Below are 13243 nucleotides of genomic sequence, written 5' to 3'. Positions count from 1 at the left end.
CGAAGGCTTGCATGTAACAATACTAAAGCAATCTCAAGAGCAATAAGATAGAGGTGATGGAAGAAAAAACAGAGCACAGGAGGAAGATAGAGGTGATGAAAGAAAAAACAGAGCACAGTAGGAAGGAGGCGCCGCAGAGTTCGGCCATCATCGACCAAAGAAAGCGTAGCCACTAAACCCATCGGTGCGGTCCTAGAGATTTCAGCGACATTAGGAACTTCTTCCAACAGTCAGGAACCAAGTCGCCAGCCCTTTACCAGGTCCAACAGACTCTTGCCAAAACAAACATGACCTGCAAGAAAAGAAAAAGAAGAAAAACAAACCATAACATCAACTTCCAACCCACAACGAGAGTGAACCAAGGACGAAGACAATCCCTGCTCAAAAGTAGGAAAAACACAAACAAAATAAAACGAGGAAAAGTAGAATAAAACGAAAACAAGAAAATCAACAAAGAAAATCAAATGATGGGACCGTCGATAATTCCTGCGCTTCCCTTCTCTATTCTCTCTATATTTCCCAAACGGATTCCAAACTCTCGGACCTCACCATAAAAAACAGAGACAATAAAAAACCACGGCTAGAGTCGGTCATCTTTCTTTTCTCTCTTCTATTTTAGAGAAACTTTTCAAGACCCTTTGATTGACTAAAAAGTATAAAAATTAAATTATTGAATTTTAAAATTAAAATGAAATATGGATTAATTTTAATATAATTCATATATAAAGAAGTAATTTAGCTAATAGTTAAATCCATAGGTAAAAATAAGTTATTAGGCTTTTTTTAAAAAAACTTTTTAACATTCGAACAAATTTAGTTAATAGAAAAATATTTATTTAATTAAAAAAAATGATAAATAATTTTAAGATAAATAAAAATAACTTTTATTTAAAAAACTATTTTTCACATTTTAATACATTTATTAAAACTTTTATATAAAAATTTATTAATAAATTTTATTTTTTAAATTAATATTAAGTAATAAAAATAAATTATTTCGTTGAAACTTTTTTTTTAAATATTTTATACCAAAAAATATTTTTTAAATATAATTTTATTTATTTATAAAAAATATTTTTTAAAAAATATTTTTCTATATTTTTTCATATTTAGAGTATTCTGAAAATTTAATAAATGAAAAATATTTTATTAATTAAAGAAAAAGAATAAATAATTTTAAAGAAAATGATTTTATTTTTTAAAATTATAAAAATAAATTTAATTAAAAATAATATTTTATTTATTAAAAAAATATTATATTAATAAAAATATAAAGATTTAATTAATAAAAAATAAACTAAATTTATTTAGCATTTAAGAAAAAATATAGGTTTTAATTGTACTTATCAAAAAAAATTAAAAAAATATAGAAATATTTAATTAATTAGTGAGACTATAAGGGCATAATGGTAATTTAGGCCATCGCAACAACCGTGCAAGGGCTCCTCCTTTACAGAATCAGCGGAGTTGTTCCTCTCGTTTGTGAATTGTGATTTCCAGGTAGACGAAGAAACTCATACTGAAACTAAAGGACCCTGACAATAGCTTCTGCTTCTGTTTTGATTTTCTTCAGGTATTTTACAAGGTTTGCTTCTCATTATCTTGGTCTTTGATTTTCCATCCATCATTCTTCTTGAATCTGTGGATTTTAAGGGTTTGTATGCGCTTTAATTGGAACTCATTTTCTTGATATCTACGAACAAGTTTCTTCGATGTGGTTGAAACCCTAAAATTTCATGTCTCTGCGCCCGGCTCCTTTTTCTTCTAGTTTTTGAAGAAGTTGTCTTATTAGTACTGGCCATGGTTATGTGAAGCTAAGAAATATTTTGTTTTTTAGAGCTGAGAAGCAGTTCTGTTAGTGTTAAATTTCTTGAAATTGGAGCACGATGGCAACCTATTCAGGAAAAGGGGCCCTTTCAAATGGGTCTGTCTATGTTTGTAACTTGCCTCAGGGCACTGACGAGAATATGTTAGCCGAATATTTTGGCACCATTGGGTTGCTAAAGGTATGCAGTCTGACCACATGTTTCTCAGAATTCTTTTTGTTTTTCCTTCAATTTATGTAGAATGTTGCAAGTCTTTTATCTTGTTTAATTTTATGTTCTCTACTTAATAGAAAGACAAGCGAACGGGTCGACCTAAGATATGGTTTTATCGGGACAAGATAACAAATGAGCCAAAGGGGGATGCTACAATTACATATGAGGATCCACATGCGGCTCTAGCTGCTGTTGAATGGTTCAACAACAAGGATTTCCATGGTAATATAATTGGAGTATTTGTGGCGGAGTCCAAAAGCAAAGATGATCACACATACAACTCTGTGGCTGATCCAAATCTTGGTGGTGATGTTGGCGGGTTGGAAGAAAGTGCTAGGGATATGAATGGTGCCGGTGTGGGAAGAGGTAGAGGCCGGGGTGATACTGGTGCGAAAGCATGGCAGCAGGAGGGAGACTGGTTGTGTCCCAATACAAGGTCTGTGATGTGATATTGGTGAGCAGCTCTTCTTGCTCTTTTGTAACCTTGGTGTAGATGTTATTTGTTTATTCTATTATTGTTGTTACATAAGCCGCTCATGCTTGGATCTTGTAGCAGTTGTTCCAATGTAAATTTTGCTTTTCGAGGTGTGTGCAACCGATGTGGAAGTGCTCGACCTTCTGGCGTGAGTTCAGGGGCTGGTGGTCGTGGGAGGGGTCATGACGCCCTTAACTCTGGGGCCCACAGTCGGTCAGCCACTGGTTCTACAGGACTTTTTGGTCCTAATGACTGGCCTTGTCCAATGTGAGACCTTCAATTCATGGGTTTTGTATTCTGTTCTTCTACTTTCTATGAATAATTGGTTTGCTTCATCATTTAATTGCTACTCCTCACATTCTGATTCATCAGTCAATTTATCATTTTGCCATTTATGTTAACAGTCAATCGGGTGACAGCTAATGAGTTTTGTGAATGCATCTTAATAACATAATTATTTAAGTAATATTATCTGATTAAAGGTGAGATTGAGATGCTTTAATGAGTCTAAATGGAGAGAGTTAAGGCCTTGTGATTAAATTTAGGTTGAGATAGATAAATGCGGAATAAACAAGGATAGATGTGCATATTGGCTAAAGAGAGAGATTTTTCTTTCTATAGTCATTTATAAATAAATAAATTATTACAAGGCTTTAGGGGGGTGGCAGTGGCACCCAATTACAAAGAAATAGAAAATGATATACAACTTTAGTAATAGATTAAAAAAATTGTATAAGAGGTTCACCACAATACTAATCCAAGTGCTACTCTGCAAATCTATAAAAACAGAAGGGACTTTTTCCTTTCCCTGAAAATCTTATTTTTTTCCTTTCAAGCTAGCCAAAAAATGGTGATGCATCTGAGGAACTTTATTCTTTCCCATTGCAATACAGAAAACTCTCTACGGTGTTATCATCTGGTTGATGGATGACCTAACAACCAATTCCCACTCACCTTTTGCAACCATGATCTCCTCTTTTGCAGCCCATATCTACTCTTATGCCTGAAAGACAGTCATTTGGCCTTGTTCAATCTAATGACAACCTCCTACTATATTCTCTCATCTAGCATAGATCTTTTGTTTGACCTTCAAATAAAAGATGAAAAAACTTGTAGTAGCCATGTGCCTTTTCTAAACCCCTTCTGAACTCTAACATCCATTTTTGCAAAAGGACAGAAGATAGAAAAAAATATATTTTATCTGATTTTAGAGTAAAGAAATTTTTGAGAAACCCTACCTGATCCTGGATCTAATTACAACTTACAAGAGAACTTTGGTTTCTATTCCTGTTACATTTCTGACAAGTAGAGAATTTGATGGTGCACATGCTAAAGCAGGAGAAAAGAGAAAATGCAATTTGAATGAAAATGAACAATCTTAACAGAAAACCATATCTGCCTTTGGAAGAGATATTTTGGATGGCAAGTGATGATGAGGAAAAAAAGGTTAGGACCATGTTTATATCTGATATAAATTTGACAAATTGCTCATGAATGGAAGTTAAGAAGGAAATCTCTGGCAATTCTCCAGTGAGATACTTGAGAAACTGAAACTCTTAGGAGGCTATGACCTATGAGGCTGTAATTGTTTTGAGATTTTGGGTCAGAATGTGATAAAATGTGTTGAACACTTGAAAATGGGATGTTCTAAGGGGAATCTCCAGGGAAATCTGTTGAGATTCTGTTAAAAACCAACTCTTTGGTGAGGCACTGAGGAAACTCTGATGACATTCTGTTGACTGACACTGTCACTTGGCCTGAAAGGCTTGCAATTTTATTGCTGGCTTTAAACTTGAAATGGGGTTTTCTTGTCTTTTCATATGTGATTTGCAAAGTTCATTTGAATGTAGCTCCAATAGCAGCTTCAATCATGTCTAAAAAATAGAAATTGAATTTGGTTTGCAATTGTTGGTGCTTGATTTGCAATCATTGTTACTCCAAGCTTGAAGCAGATTCTTGGTGTCCTTTCTGCATATGATATGATATTCGACAAACTATGATGTCCTTGCTTGAATATTAGGCTAATAACTTGTAACTTTATTGCTAGTCAAAGTGTTTGAGTTGCATGATGAAAAGTGTAATATTTTATTCTTATTACTTTTATTTTTAATTGATTTTTTCCTCTCTCTCCAGGTGTGGCAATATCAACTGGGCAAAACGTACAAAGTGCAATATTTGCAACACCAATAAGCCTGGTCATAATGAGGGTGGTGTGAGGTATATGTGATAATTGCTTCAGTTTGTTTTAGTTTTGTTTGGTTTGATGGTCTTAAGAGTTAAGAATCTAGAATGTTTCTTGGTAGCTCTAGCATTTGGTTAAACTGCAGATTGGATTTCACTGGATTAGCAATTTGTCATCTCCAGAAAGCATAAACCATATGTTCTTATGTGCTTTTGGTCAATTCATCCATGAACAATTCAAAGGCTAAGGGCTCTAGGCTGATAGTTGGTGTACTCTGATGGGAGATTTGTTAAATCCTTCACTATCAATCATACCTTAACTACTTTGGGTAGGGATGTTTTTTCTTTTTCCCACCTTGTTTCTAGGAGTCCCTGTGATGCAGGTTTTTAATTTGTTTTAAGTATTAATGGAAATTCATTTAAAAAGATCTATTGAATACAAATGATATAATTATAGTTTAGTTCATAATTATTTTATATATAATCATATAATCACTATATAATAATTTTCAACTTACTTTTTTCTTTATTTAGTAATGTTATTGTGTTTGTGGTAATTGTATATGTGTACATATATAATTATTTTAATTTAAAATTATCAATGTTCACCACCTTTCCAAAGATTTGCAAATTTTAGATTTGTTAACTATAGGTGGTCAATGTTTGTTTCTCTCTCTCTCTCTCTCTGTCTCTCTCTCTATACATATATATATATATATATATATATATATATATATGTTTTCATTTCTCATCAAAGTCGATGCAAATATGGAAATTTTCATTTTTTCAACTAGTACTGATTGATAGAGACATATGTGGATTAGTATAACTTTTGGTAGCGTCATATTCTAGATTCCAAAAGATACTATACTGAGTTTGGATTTTTTGATTACTCTCGACTGAAATCGAATCAAGTACCATATCTTTTCTGGTAGCATCTACACAACTGGAATTTTTACATTGTCAATGTTGCAACAATATTTTAATCACATTGACAGTAATTTTATCATGTACTGGTAATTATATAAATATAGGTAGTAAGAAATACAAATATAAAACTCATTGCATTATGGCATTTTTTTTACTTAAAATGAAAAAAATAATTAAATAAATATTTTGCAATTTCTCCTTTATATATCATTGATCACATAGTACCGAATATTAAATATGGCATTAAAATCTTAATATATATTATATTTATTATATATTATTATTGGTAACCTTAAAAACACAACTTGGTTATTAATTATAGGGTACATAATTTATAAATAAATTTTAGAAAATATATATAGTTAAAAAGAAAAAGATATGTCAAACTAAGAGAAATTATTTAGTGCACTCAGTACATAATTGCACATGCTCTCTTACTTATAAAGGATTGATCTTAGCATTCATAATTCAAGTTTTTTTTTGGGGGGGGTCATTGTAAGTATACATAAATTGGGTAGACTAATAAGTTATAGAATTTATCATAAGACTAATGGGATAACGCACTCATGCTATAACAAAAGTGGACATTCTATCATAAAAATTTTATCGTTTATTCTTTTTATATTTAACATATAAGAATATAAATTTAAATAATCAATGAGTTAATATAAAAATTTGTAAGTGTTATTTTTCATTCAAATTAAAGAAGCAATTTATGCATTGGTAAATAAATAGAAAATTATTTTATTGACGGTTACTACAAATGGAGGAAATAACATCTTAAACTAGAAATAAAGTAACAAAAGCCTAATGATTTTCTCTCGTTGACTACAGAGAGAATATCCTCTCAATAGTTTTCTTCGTTCTTTTCTTCAATTCTAGCCAAAGCTTCACCATTGGGTTAGGGTAGGGGAAGCCAGTTTTGTTTTTCCAGTTGGAAATTTTGTTCTACCCCGGCAGCCTCTTGAGCTTTCACTTGTTTTCCCAGTTGAGGCCGTATTCGTGATAGTTGCTTTAGTTTGTTTTAGTTCTGTTTGGTTTGATGATCTCAAGAGTCTAGAATATTTCTTGTTAGCTCTAGCATTTGGCTAATTGCAGATTGGATTTCACTGAACAATTTGTCGTCTCTAGAAAGTATGACCGTGGTAAGTTTTTTTTATGCACTTGGTGAATTCATCCGTGAAAAATTCAAAAGGCTAAGGGCTCTAGGCTGATTGTTGGTGTAAGCCTACCATGATGGGAAACTGTTATATCCTTCACCACCATATCTAACTACTTTGGATGGGGATATTTGTTTTTTCTTCTCTTTTTCCATCTTGTTTCTATGAATTCCTGTGGTGCAGATTTTTAAATTTAATAAGTTGATGGGAATTGAAATAACAAGCTTCCTTATGCCTCTGTTGCTATTTGCAAGGAAACATACTAACATATTTAGAAGCTAATAATCTTTGAAGTTAAGTTATTATGGTTTCTTATATTGATAGAACAGCAGAATTGATTCTTAAGAAATTAAGTACATTTATGGTTTAATTACAAACCCCCCCTATTGTTTATCACAATATACGCTTTGGGCCTCATTGTTCCAAATGAGCAATTTTGATCCTTGTGGTTTATATGCTAATTATGAAATTATGAATTCTTTAAATACAGTTTAGTCTTGGATGTTTTAATTAGATCACACTTTAATTCCTAAAATTTTAAAATTTAATTCTACTTTTTAATCCCTGACCTTTATATTATAAAATGCTTCAGTTTCCCAAAAATTTGTACTTCCCACTGATGGTAGTATCTAGAAGTGCTAAGTTTAAAATTATGGACCAAAGTGTATTTTATGGTAACCTTTTTTTTTTCGTCTGGGTAATTAACTTTTGCATTCTTTAAACAAATCAATATGGTATACTGTCACAACTCCATTCATAGGATAACAGCATATTGTATACTCATTCCTATAAGCATATCAATGCCAGCCATTTTCTATGCCAAAAGAATCGGATTAAATTTTCTCAAGTCTCATATTTAGTTTACTGTATTTGTATGGGGGCAACTCAGTTGCCGCTTTACTTCCTTTCAACTCCTCCCTCCTTGGCTATGTAAATCTGCTGATATTTGTTTGTTCCCATTGCACAGAGGAGGGCGAGGTGGTGGTTACAAAGAACTTGATGAAGAAGAAATAGAGGAAACTAAGCGACGGCGGAAGGAAGCGGAAGAAGTAAGATCTACTTTCATTATCATGACTTTGGAAGTAATTGACATATTCTTGTTTTACAGTTTTTTCAATCCACTTTCAGGATGATGGTGAGTTATATGATGAGTTTGGCAATCTGAAGAAAAAGTTCCGTGTCAAAACTCAACAAGCTGAATCTGGAAGATTGCCTCCTGGTGCCGGGCGTGCAGGATGGGAGGTTGAGGAACTAGGTGTGCGAGCATTGCTTTAATCTATTTTCATAGTTCTCTAATTATGTGTCTGTGGAGCTATGATACTCCCTCCCTCTCTTTCTTTCTTTCTCTTTCTTATTTATTTATTTATCCTACTTTGCTGCATGATTGATGACATACTGCACTTCAATTGAATTGCTGAAATCTCATGCTGTTGGACCATTTTGAAAGTCTGGATATAACTCTTGCACATGGCTATTATTTTAGGTATTAATTTGAAAAATTTCCTCGTTAATTTTAATGCCTAGGCTTTCTTTGAATTTTATGGGGTAGAAAAAGGTTAAAATTTCTTGCTATATAGGGTTGCATTTGTGATTTTCCTATTTGTGTACTGATGCTCATAGTACAAGGAGTTGAGAGCCTATATAAATGTGTTGTCCAGTTATTTTCTCAATTTATTATTGAATATCCTCCACTAAAAGATTGTGTGGTGATTTCTTCTTCTTTTAATGTATGTTCTGCATCATTTCTTGACCTAATCTCGTTTGCTCTTAGCACTTTTAAAAAATGGAAGACTTTATCTTGTACCCGCTAGGTCCACTTTCCGTCGACTTTTATTATTATATCTTCACAAATATATTATTTTGCACATTGACTTGAACTTTGTTTCTTTAAGTTGTATGAGCACTTGAAAGGATTAGTTATGATGATTGCCTGTTGTAACAGTTTTGATGCTACGCTAACTAGAACGATATGTTTGCAGGTGTGGTTGACAGAGGTAGAAGGGGGAGAAGCAAAGAGAGAGGGAGGGAGAGGGATGATAAGGAAAGCAGCAAGAGCAGAGGATATAGTGATAGGGATAGGCACAGAAGTAGAAGTAGGGAGCGGGATAGAGGAAAGGATCGAGACTGGGATTACAATTACGATCGAGACAGAGAATATGATCATTACAGAGAGCGGGAGAGGGATGGGGACAGGTACCGGTATCGTCACTGAGGTAGTTGCAAAGATTTTTGGGATTTTGATTGGAGTGCCTCTTCGAACAGATCGCTTTGGCCCTTTTTTGTTGTGGAAGGATGCCGCTTTATTTAAAGTTTTGGTGTAGTTGGCATCTCAATCTAGTCTACAATCCAAACATATTGAAGTTGCGCAATGGATTTGTTAATGGCACAATGTTAAATTGACTTTTCTGAATTATCTTGCTATCTTTCTTCTTTTTTTTTTTGCTGAATTCTTGTTATCTGAACCTTGGGAGTTAGTGAATCATGTTCCTCTTTTGTCTTTGAATGGATAGCCGTAGAGAGACCCCACGGCTTCAAGTTTTTGTCTTCTTGCACCTACGCAGCACCATCATCTTTACATTTACTTTTGGTTATTTGGAAAAGAAAACGAACTCGCTTCTTGTAGGAAAATTGGATTACTGCATTGTACCATGAAGGTCCAAAGTCTGACATGGGGCTGGAAATTTTGGACTAAAAAGGGTTGATTCACATTTTCCAGCTGAGTTGGGAAGGAAAATGTGAGCGGTGGTCTTTGTGTAGAAGGAAAATGCATATCCCTTTTCTCAAATTAGCGTCAATCGTTAATTTGAGTTGGGAATATTTATTGCACGGGAGACAAAAGGAATACCATTTAATCAATTGGAGATTAAATAAAGGAAATTGTTAATTTGTTAGATTCATTTATAACAAAAAAATCAAGATGAGTTCGAAAACCCCTTTTAATGTTTTGTATGATTGTTGAATTGACATTATGAGAAAAATAATATCATAGTGGTGAGGTCTGTTTCTTATTCACGAGTCCTCATTTCCATCCTTTGCTGGGTCCCCTCTTCACATGTCCCTAGAGAATATCTTCCCATATAAATACAAAGCTATATAGCGTAGATGGCAATTTGCATAGTGAAAGAAAGGCCTCTTGACTTGCAGACTTCTGTCTCTATTACCTACAAAACACCAACTTCTTCATTATTTTATTTTGATTCAGTGCACCTTCATTGTATATAATGGAAATTATACATTTCTTTAAGAGAAAAATGAAAATTTTGTCTCCCAATCTTTTCAATGAGATACAAATTTCATTTGTCTCATAAAACAAATTTGTTTTCACATAACAAGTTGACAAACCTCTATGTATTTATTCTAACATGTATATAAATCCTTGAGGATTTATTGCTCACTGCCTGATTCCAACACGTACCCTTTTCTTATTCAATGCTAAATCTACAATGTCTCGACTCTGTGATCTTTCAATCCATGTTAATGCTCAAGAAACATTCTTTCTAAATGAGGTAATCCGCTGTTATCAACTTGTCTCTGTTTTCTATTAATTTTTGTGTATCATTCATTCAATCTTAATTTGTTGTTCTGCAGAAAATTCTGTCTGCATATTCAGGAAAGTTGAGGAAGATCATCAAGCAAGAAAAGAGGAAAACCCAGATTAAGAATTCAGTTATTGAAATCGATGATTTCCCAGGAGGTCCTTATGGTTTTGAGCTGGTTTCAAGATTCTGCTACAATCATGGCAGAATTGAAATCACAGTTTCAAATGTAGCTCTACTCCATTGCTGTGCAATCTTTCTAGGTATGACAGATAAAGTCTCAAATTGCAATCTCTTGAAACAGACAGAGATCTTTCTTGAAGGAATTTTTGACTGGTCATGGAATGATATACTCGCAAGTCTCAAGAGCTGTGAGTGCTTTTTCACATATGCAGATTCATCAGGCCTTGTCCAGAAGCTCATCTATGGCTTATTAGCAAAGATTACTCAACATTCTGATACAAACCTGATTGCTTCTTCTTCGTCTTCGTCTTCTTCTCCAGAAACTGCATCTGGGTTCAGACTCTCCTCTTCCAAAACCACTCCCGAGTCGAGAAAACCGTTTTCATCCTCAGGCAACCAGTGGTGGTTCAATGACTTAGCCTTATTATCTCCTGTAATAATTGAAAGTTTCATCAAGAATTGGGAGGCATATGGGATTCATAACAACAGCTTGATCATCACAAGATTCATCCTCCATTACCTGAAAAACAGAGTTCCGCGCAAAGCTGTGTGCTCAAGATCCGACTATGGTGGTCTTGCAGACACAGCTGTTCATGGGGTGATATTGGCCGGGAAAAGTGAATTTTCTTGCAGAGGACTGCTGCTGATACTGAGGAGTGTGTCAAGATTTGGTGTGAGCAAAGATTGCAGAGCTAAGTTGGAGAAGGTGATAGGCAACATTCTTGACGAAGCAACATTGGATGATCTGCTGATATCTGGGCATGAGAGGAGTGGAATTTATGACGTTAATCTGGTTATAAGATTGATAAGAATATTTGTTAATGGTGAAATGGTGAGCATTCAAAGGATGAAGAAAGTTGGTAAATTGATTGATAAATATTTAAGTGAAATATCTCCTGATCCCAACCTCAAGACCTCAAAATTTCTTGGAGTTGCAGAGAGTTTACCAGATTCTGCTAGAGATTGCTTCGATGGAGTTTACAAAGCCATTGATATGTATCTTGAGGTCAGTGTACTCTCTACTTCTCCAACCTTTATTTTTATCTTATTTTTGCATACACTTTATTTTTTCCCCCATCAAATGATTCCATAAGATTAATCTCTTCCACACATATATCTCTCTATATATATTTATATAATTAGAAAAAATTACTATTTTGAAAGGTAAAACCACTACTTTTGATGCCCACCGTTTTGATTGGTAAACGAATTTTTCAATAGAAAATAATTAGCCTATGACTTTGGATTTGAAGGAAGATAGAGGCATAGAATAGACAAGAAATTTTGATTATTGAATAGAAAACAACAAAATCTATGGAGAAATAGAAAGGAAGAGACAAAATATGGATAAAGATAGCTGCATTTCTCTTCTTTTTGTGTTTGGATTTGCTGTGGAAATCGATAGATTCAGATTCACCCTCTTCCTTTTTAATTTTCAAATAAAATAATGCAACTCTTTTATTGAGATCCAAATGATTTGTTATTTCATTTTTGGATTTTTGTTAGTCTCCAATTCATTACAACTTGCTTTGTTTCCATGAGGGACAAGAGGAATCGATTCTTCATATAATGCCAAATACTCTTAATTATTTTTTAATAGGAAAAGATAGAAATATAGACTACCTTAGCCCAATCTTAAATTATTTTGATGCAGTCCCACCCAACAGTTCCATTTGAGGAAAGAACAAAGATATGCAGCAGATGCCTTAACTATGAGAAGCTAAGCCTTGAGGCTTGTAAAGAGCTGGCTATGAACCCAAGAATCCCTCCATTTGCTTCAATCCAAGCTCTCAAATCTCAGAAGTCTCACATCCCACAAGACCATAACAGGAATGAAGACATGAAAATGAACATAGACATTATGCAGAGAAGAGTGATGGAGTTGGAGAAGGCTTGCAAAGAGATGAAGGGTCAGATGTCTTGGCTGGTTAAGCATAATCTCACCACTCATCCTTTTCATTACAACCGAGCTTTGCCTAGGCTCTGTTGAATCTCTCTTCATTAATTTATCATCTCTGCTTATACAAGGATACTTCATCTTCTATACATATTTTTCAATTTCTTAAAAAAAAAAAAAAAAAAAAAAAACTTATTTTTGAAAGATATGATTATATAAATCATGGGTATGTTTCCAATTGTGTATGACTGTAATTTCTGTGTGATTTTTCTTTTGATAGAGTTAAATTTGTGGGAATTATTTGTAATTATTTATTTATTTATTTATTTCATTTTTGAAGAAGTGAAAAATGTATATATGCTTGAAGTGAAAGAGATTCAAATGCAGTACTGTTGCAGAAACAACTTAGAATTCAACTTGGCCTTTTGGTATAGTTAATTTTAATTATATTTTATTTTTAAAAAATATAATAAAGCATCTATAAATATTGAAAAATTTTACTAATTATTTCTTTATTAGCTTTAGATATTAATATATTATTTAAAATATATATATTTTTTTAAAAAAATTGAATTTTATTAATAAAATCCACTTCATTTTTATTTATAAAAATTTTTTTTGTTTGGAATATTTTTAAACTAATAGAATTCAATTGAATATTTATTTTATATTTAAATAAATTAATAGTAAATTTAAATTATTTTATTTACTTTTTAAATTAAATATAAATATTTATCTATTAAAAAATATTTATTCTTATAACAAGAATCATTTTTATCACATTGACAATATTTTTGGAAAATCATTATTAATATTTTCTATAATATTTAAAATTTAAACTT

At 32.8% G+C, this 13243-nt stretch overlaps 2 protein-coding genes across 4 annotated transcripts; both read left to right on the top strand.

Moving 5' to 3' along the window:
* Nucleotides 1–1431: 1431 nt before the first annotated feature.
* Nucleotides 1432–9325, top strand: LOC110601401 (transcription initiation factor TFIID subunit 15). Of its 3 annotated transcripts, none has more exons than XM_021738518.2 (8): nucleotides 1432–1573; nucleotides 1838–2006; nucleotides 2117–2475; nucleotides 2596–2781; nucleotides 4648–4731; nucleotides 7753–7834; nucleotides 7914–8040; nucleotides 8765–9325. In XM_021738518.2, the coding sequence occupies exons 2-8, from the start codon at nucleotides 1887–1889 to the stop codon at nucleotides 8995–8997; spliced, it is 1191 nt and encodes a 396-aa protein (XP_021594210.1). In that variant the 5' UTR covers nucleotides 1432–1573; nucleotides 1838–1886; the 3' UTR covers nucleotides 8998–9325. The 3 variants fall into 3 exon arrangements, with proteins under 3 accessions (XP_021594210.1, XP_021594208.1, XP_021594209.1); XM_021738516.2 differs by having other exon boundaries at nucleotides 2593–2781; XM_021738517.2 differs by having other exon boundaries at nucleotides 1432–1585; nucleotides 2593–2781.
* A 151-nt stretch (nucleotides 9326–9476) lies between these two features.
* LOC110601400 (BTB/POZ domain-containing protein At3g19850) lies at nucleotides 9477–12555 on the top strand. The gene is made up of 3 exons (XM_021738515.2): nucleotides 9477–10291; nucleotides 10374–11510; nucleotides 12159–12555. The coding sequence occupies exons 1-3, from the start codon at nucleotides 10229–10231 to the stop codon at nucleotides 12492–12494; spliced, it is 1536 nt and encodes a 511-aa protein (XP_021594207.1). The 5' UTR covers nucleotides 9477–10228; the 3' UTR covers nucleotides 12495–12555.
* Nucleotides 12556–13243: the final 688 nt, after the last annotated feature.

This window comes from Manihot esculenta, chromosome 15 (assembly GCF_001659605.2).
Source record: "Manihot esculenta cultivar AM560-2 chromosome 15, M.esculenta_v8, whole genome shotgun sequence".
NCBI lineage: Eukaryota > Viridiplantae > Streptophyta > Magnoliopsida > Malpighiales > Euphorbiaceae > Manihot > Manihot esculenta.
Note: the sequence above shows the minus strand (reverse complement) of the source record. Positions and strands in the feature narration are given on the sequence as shown.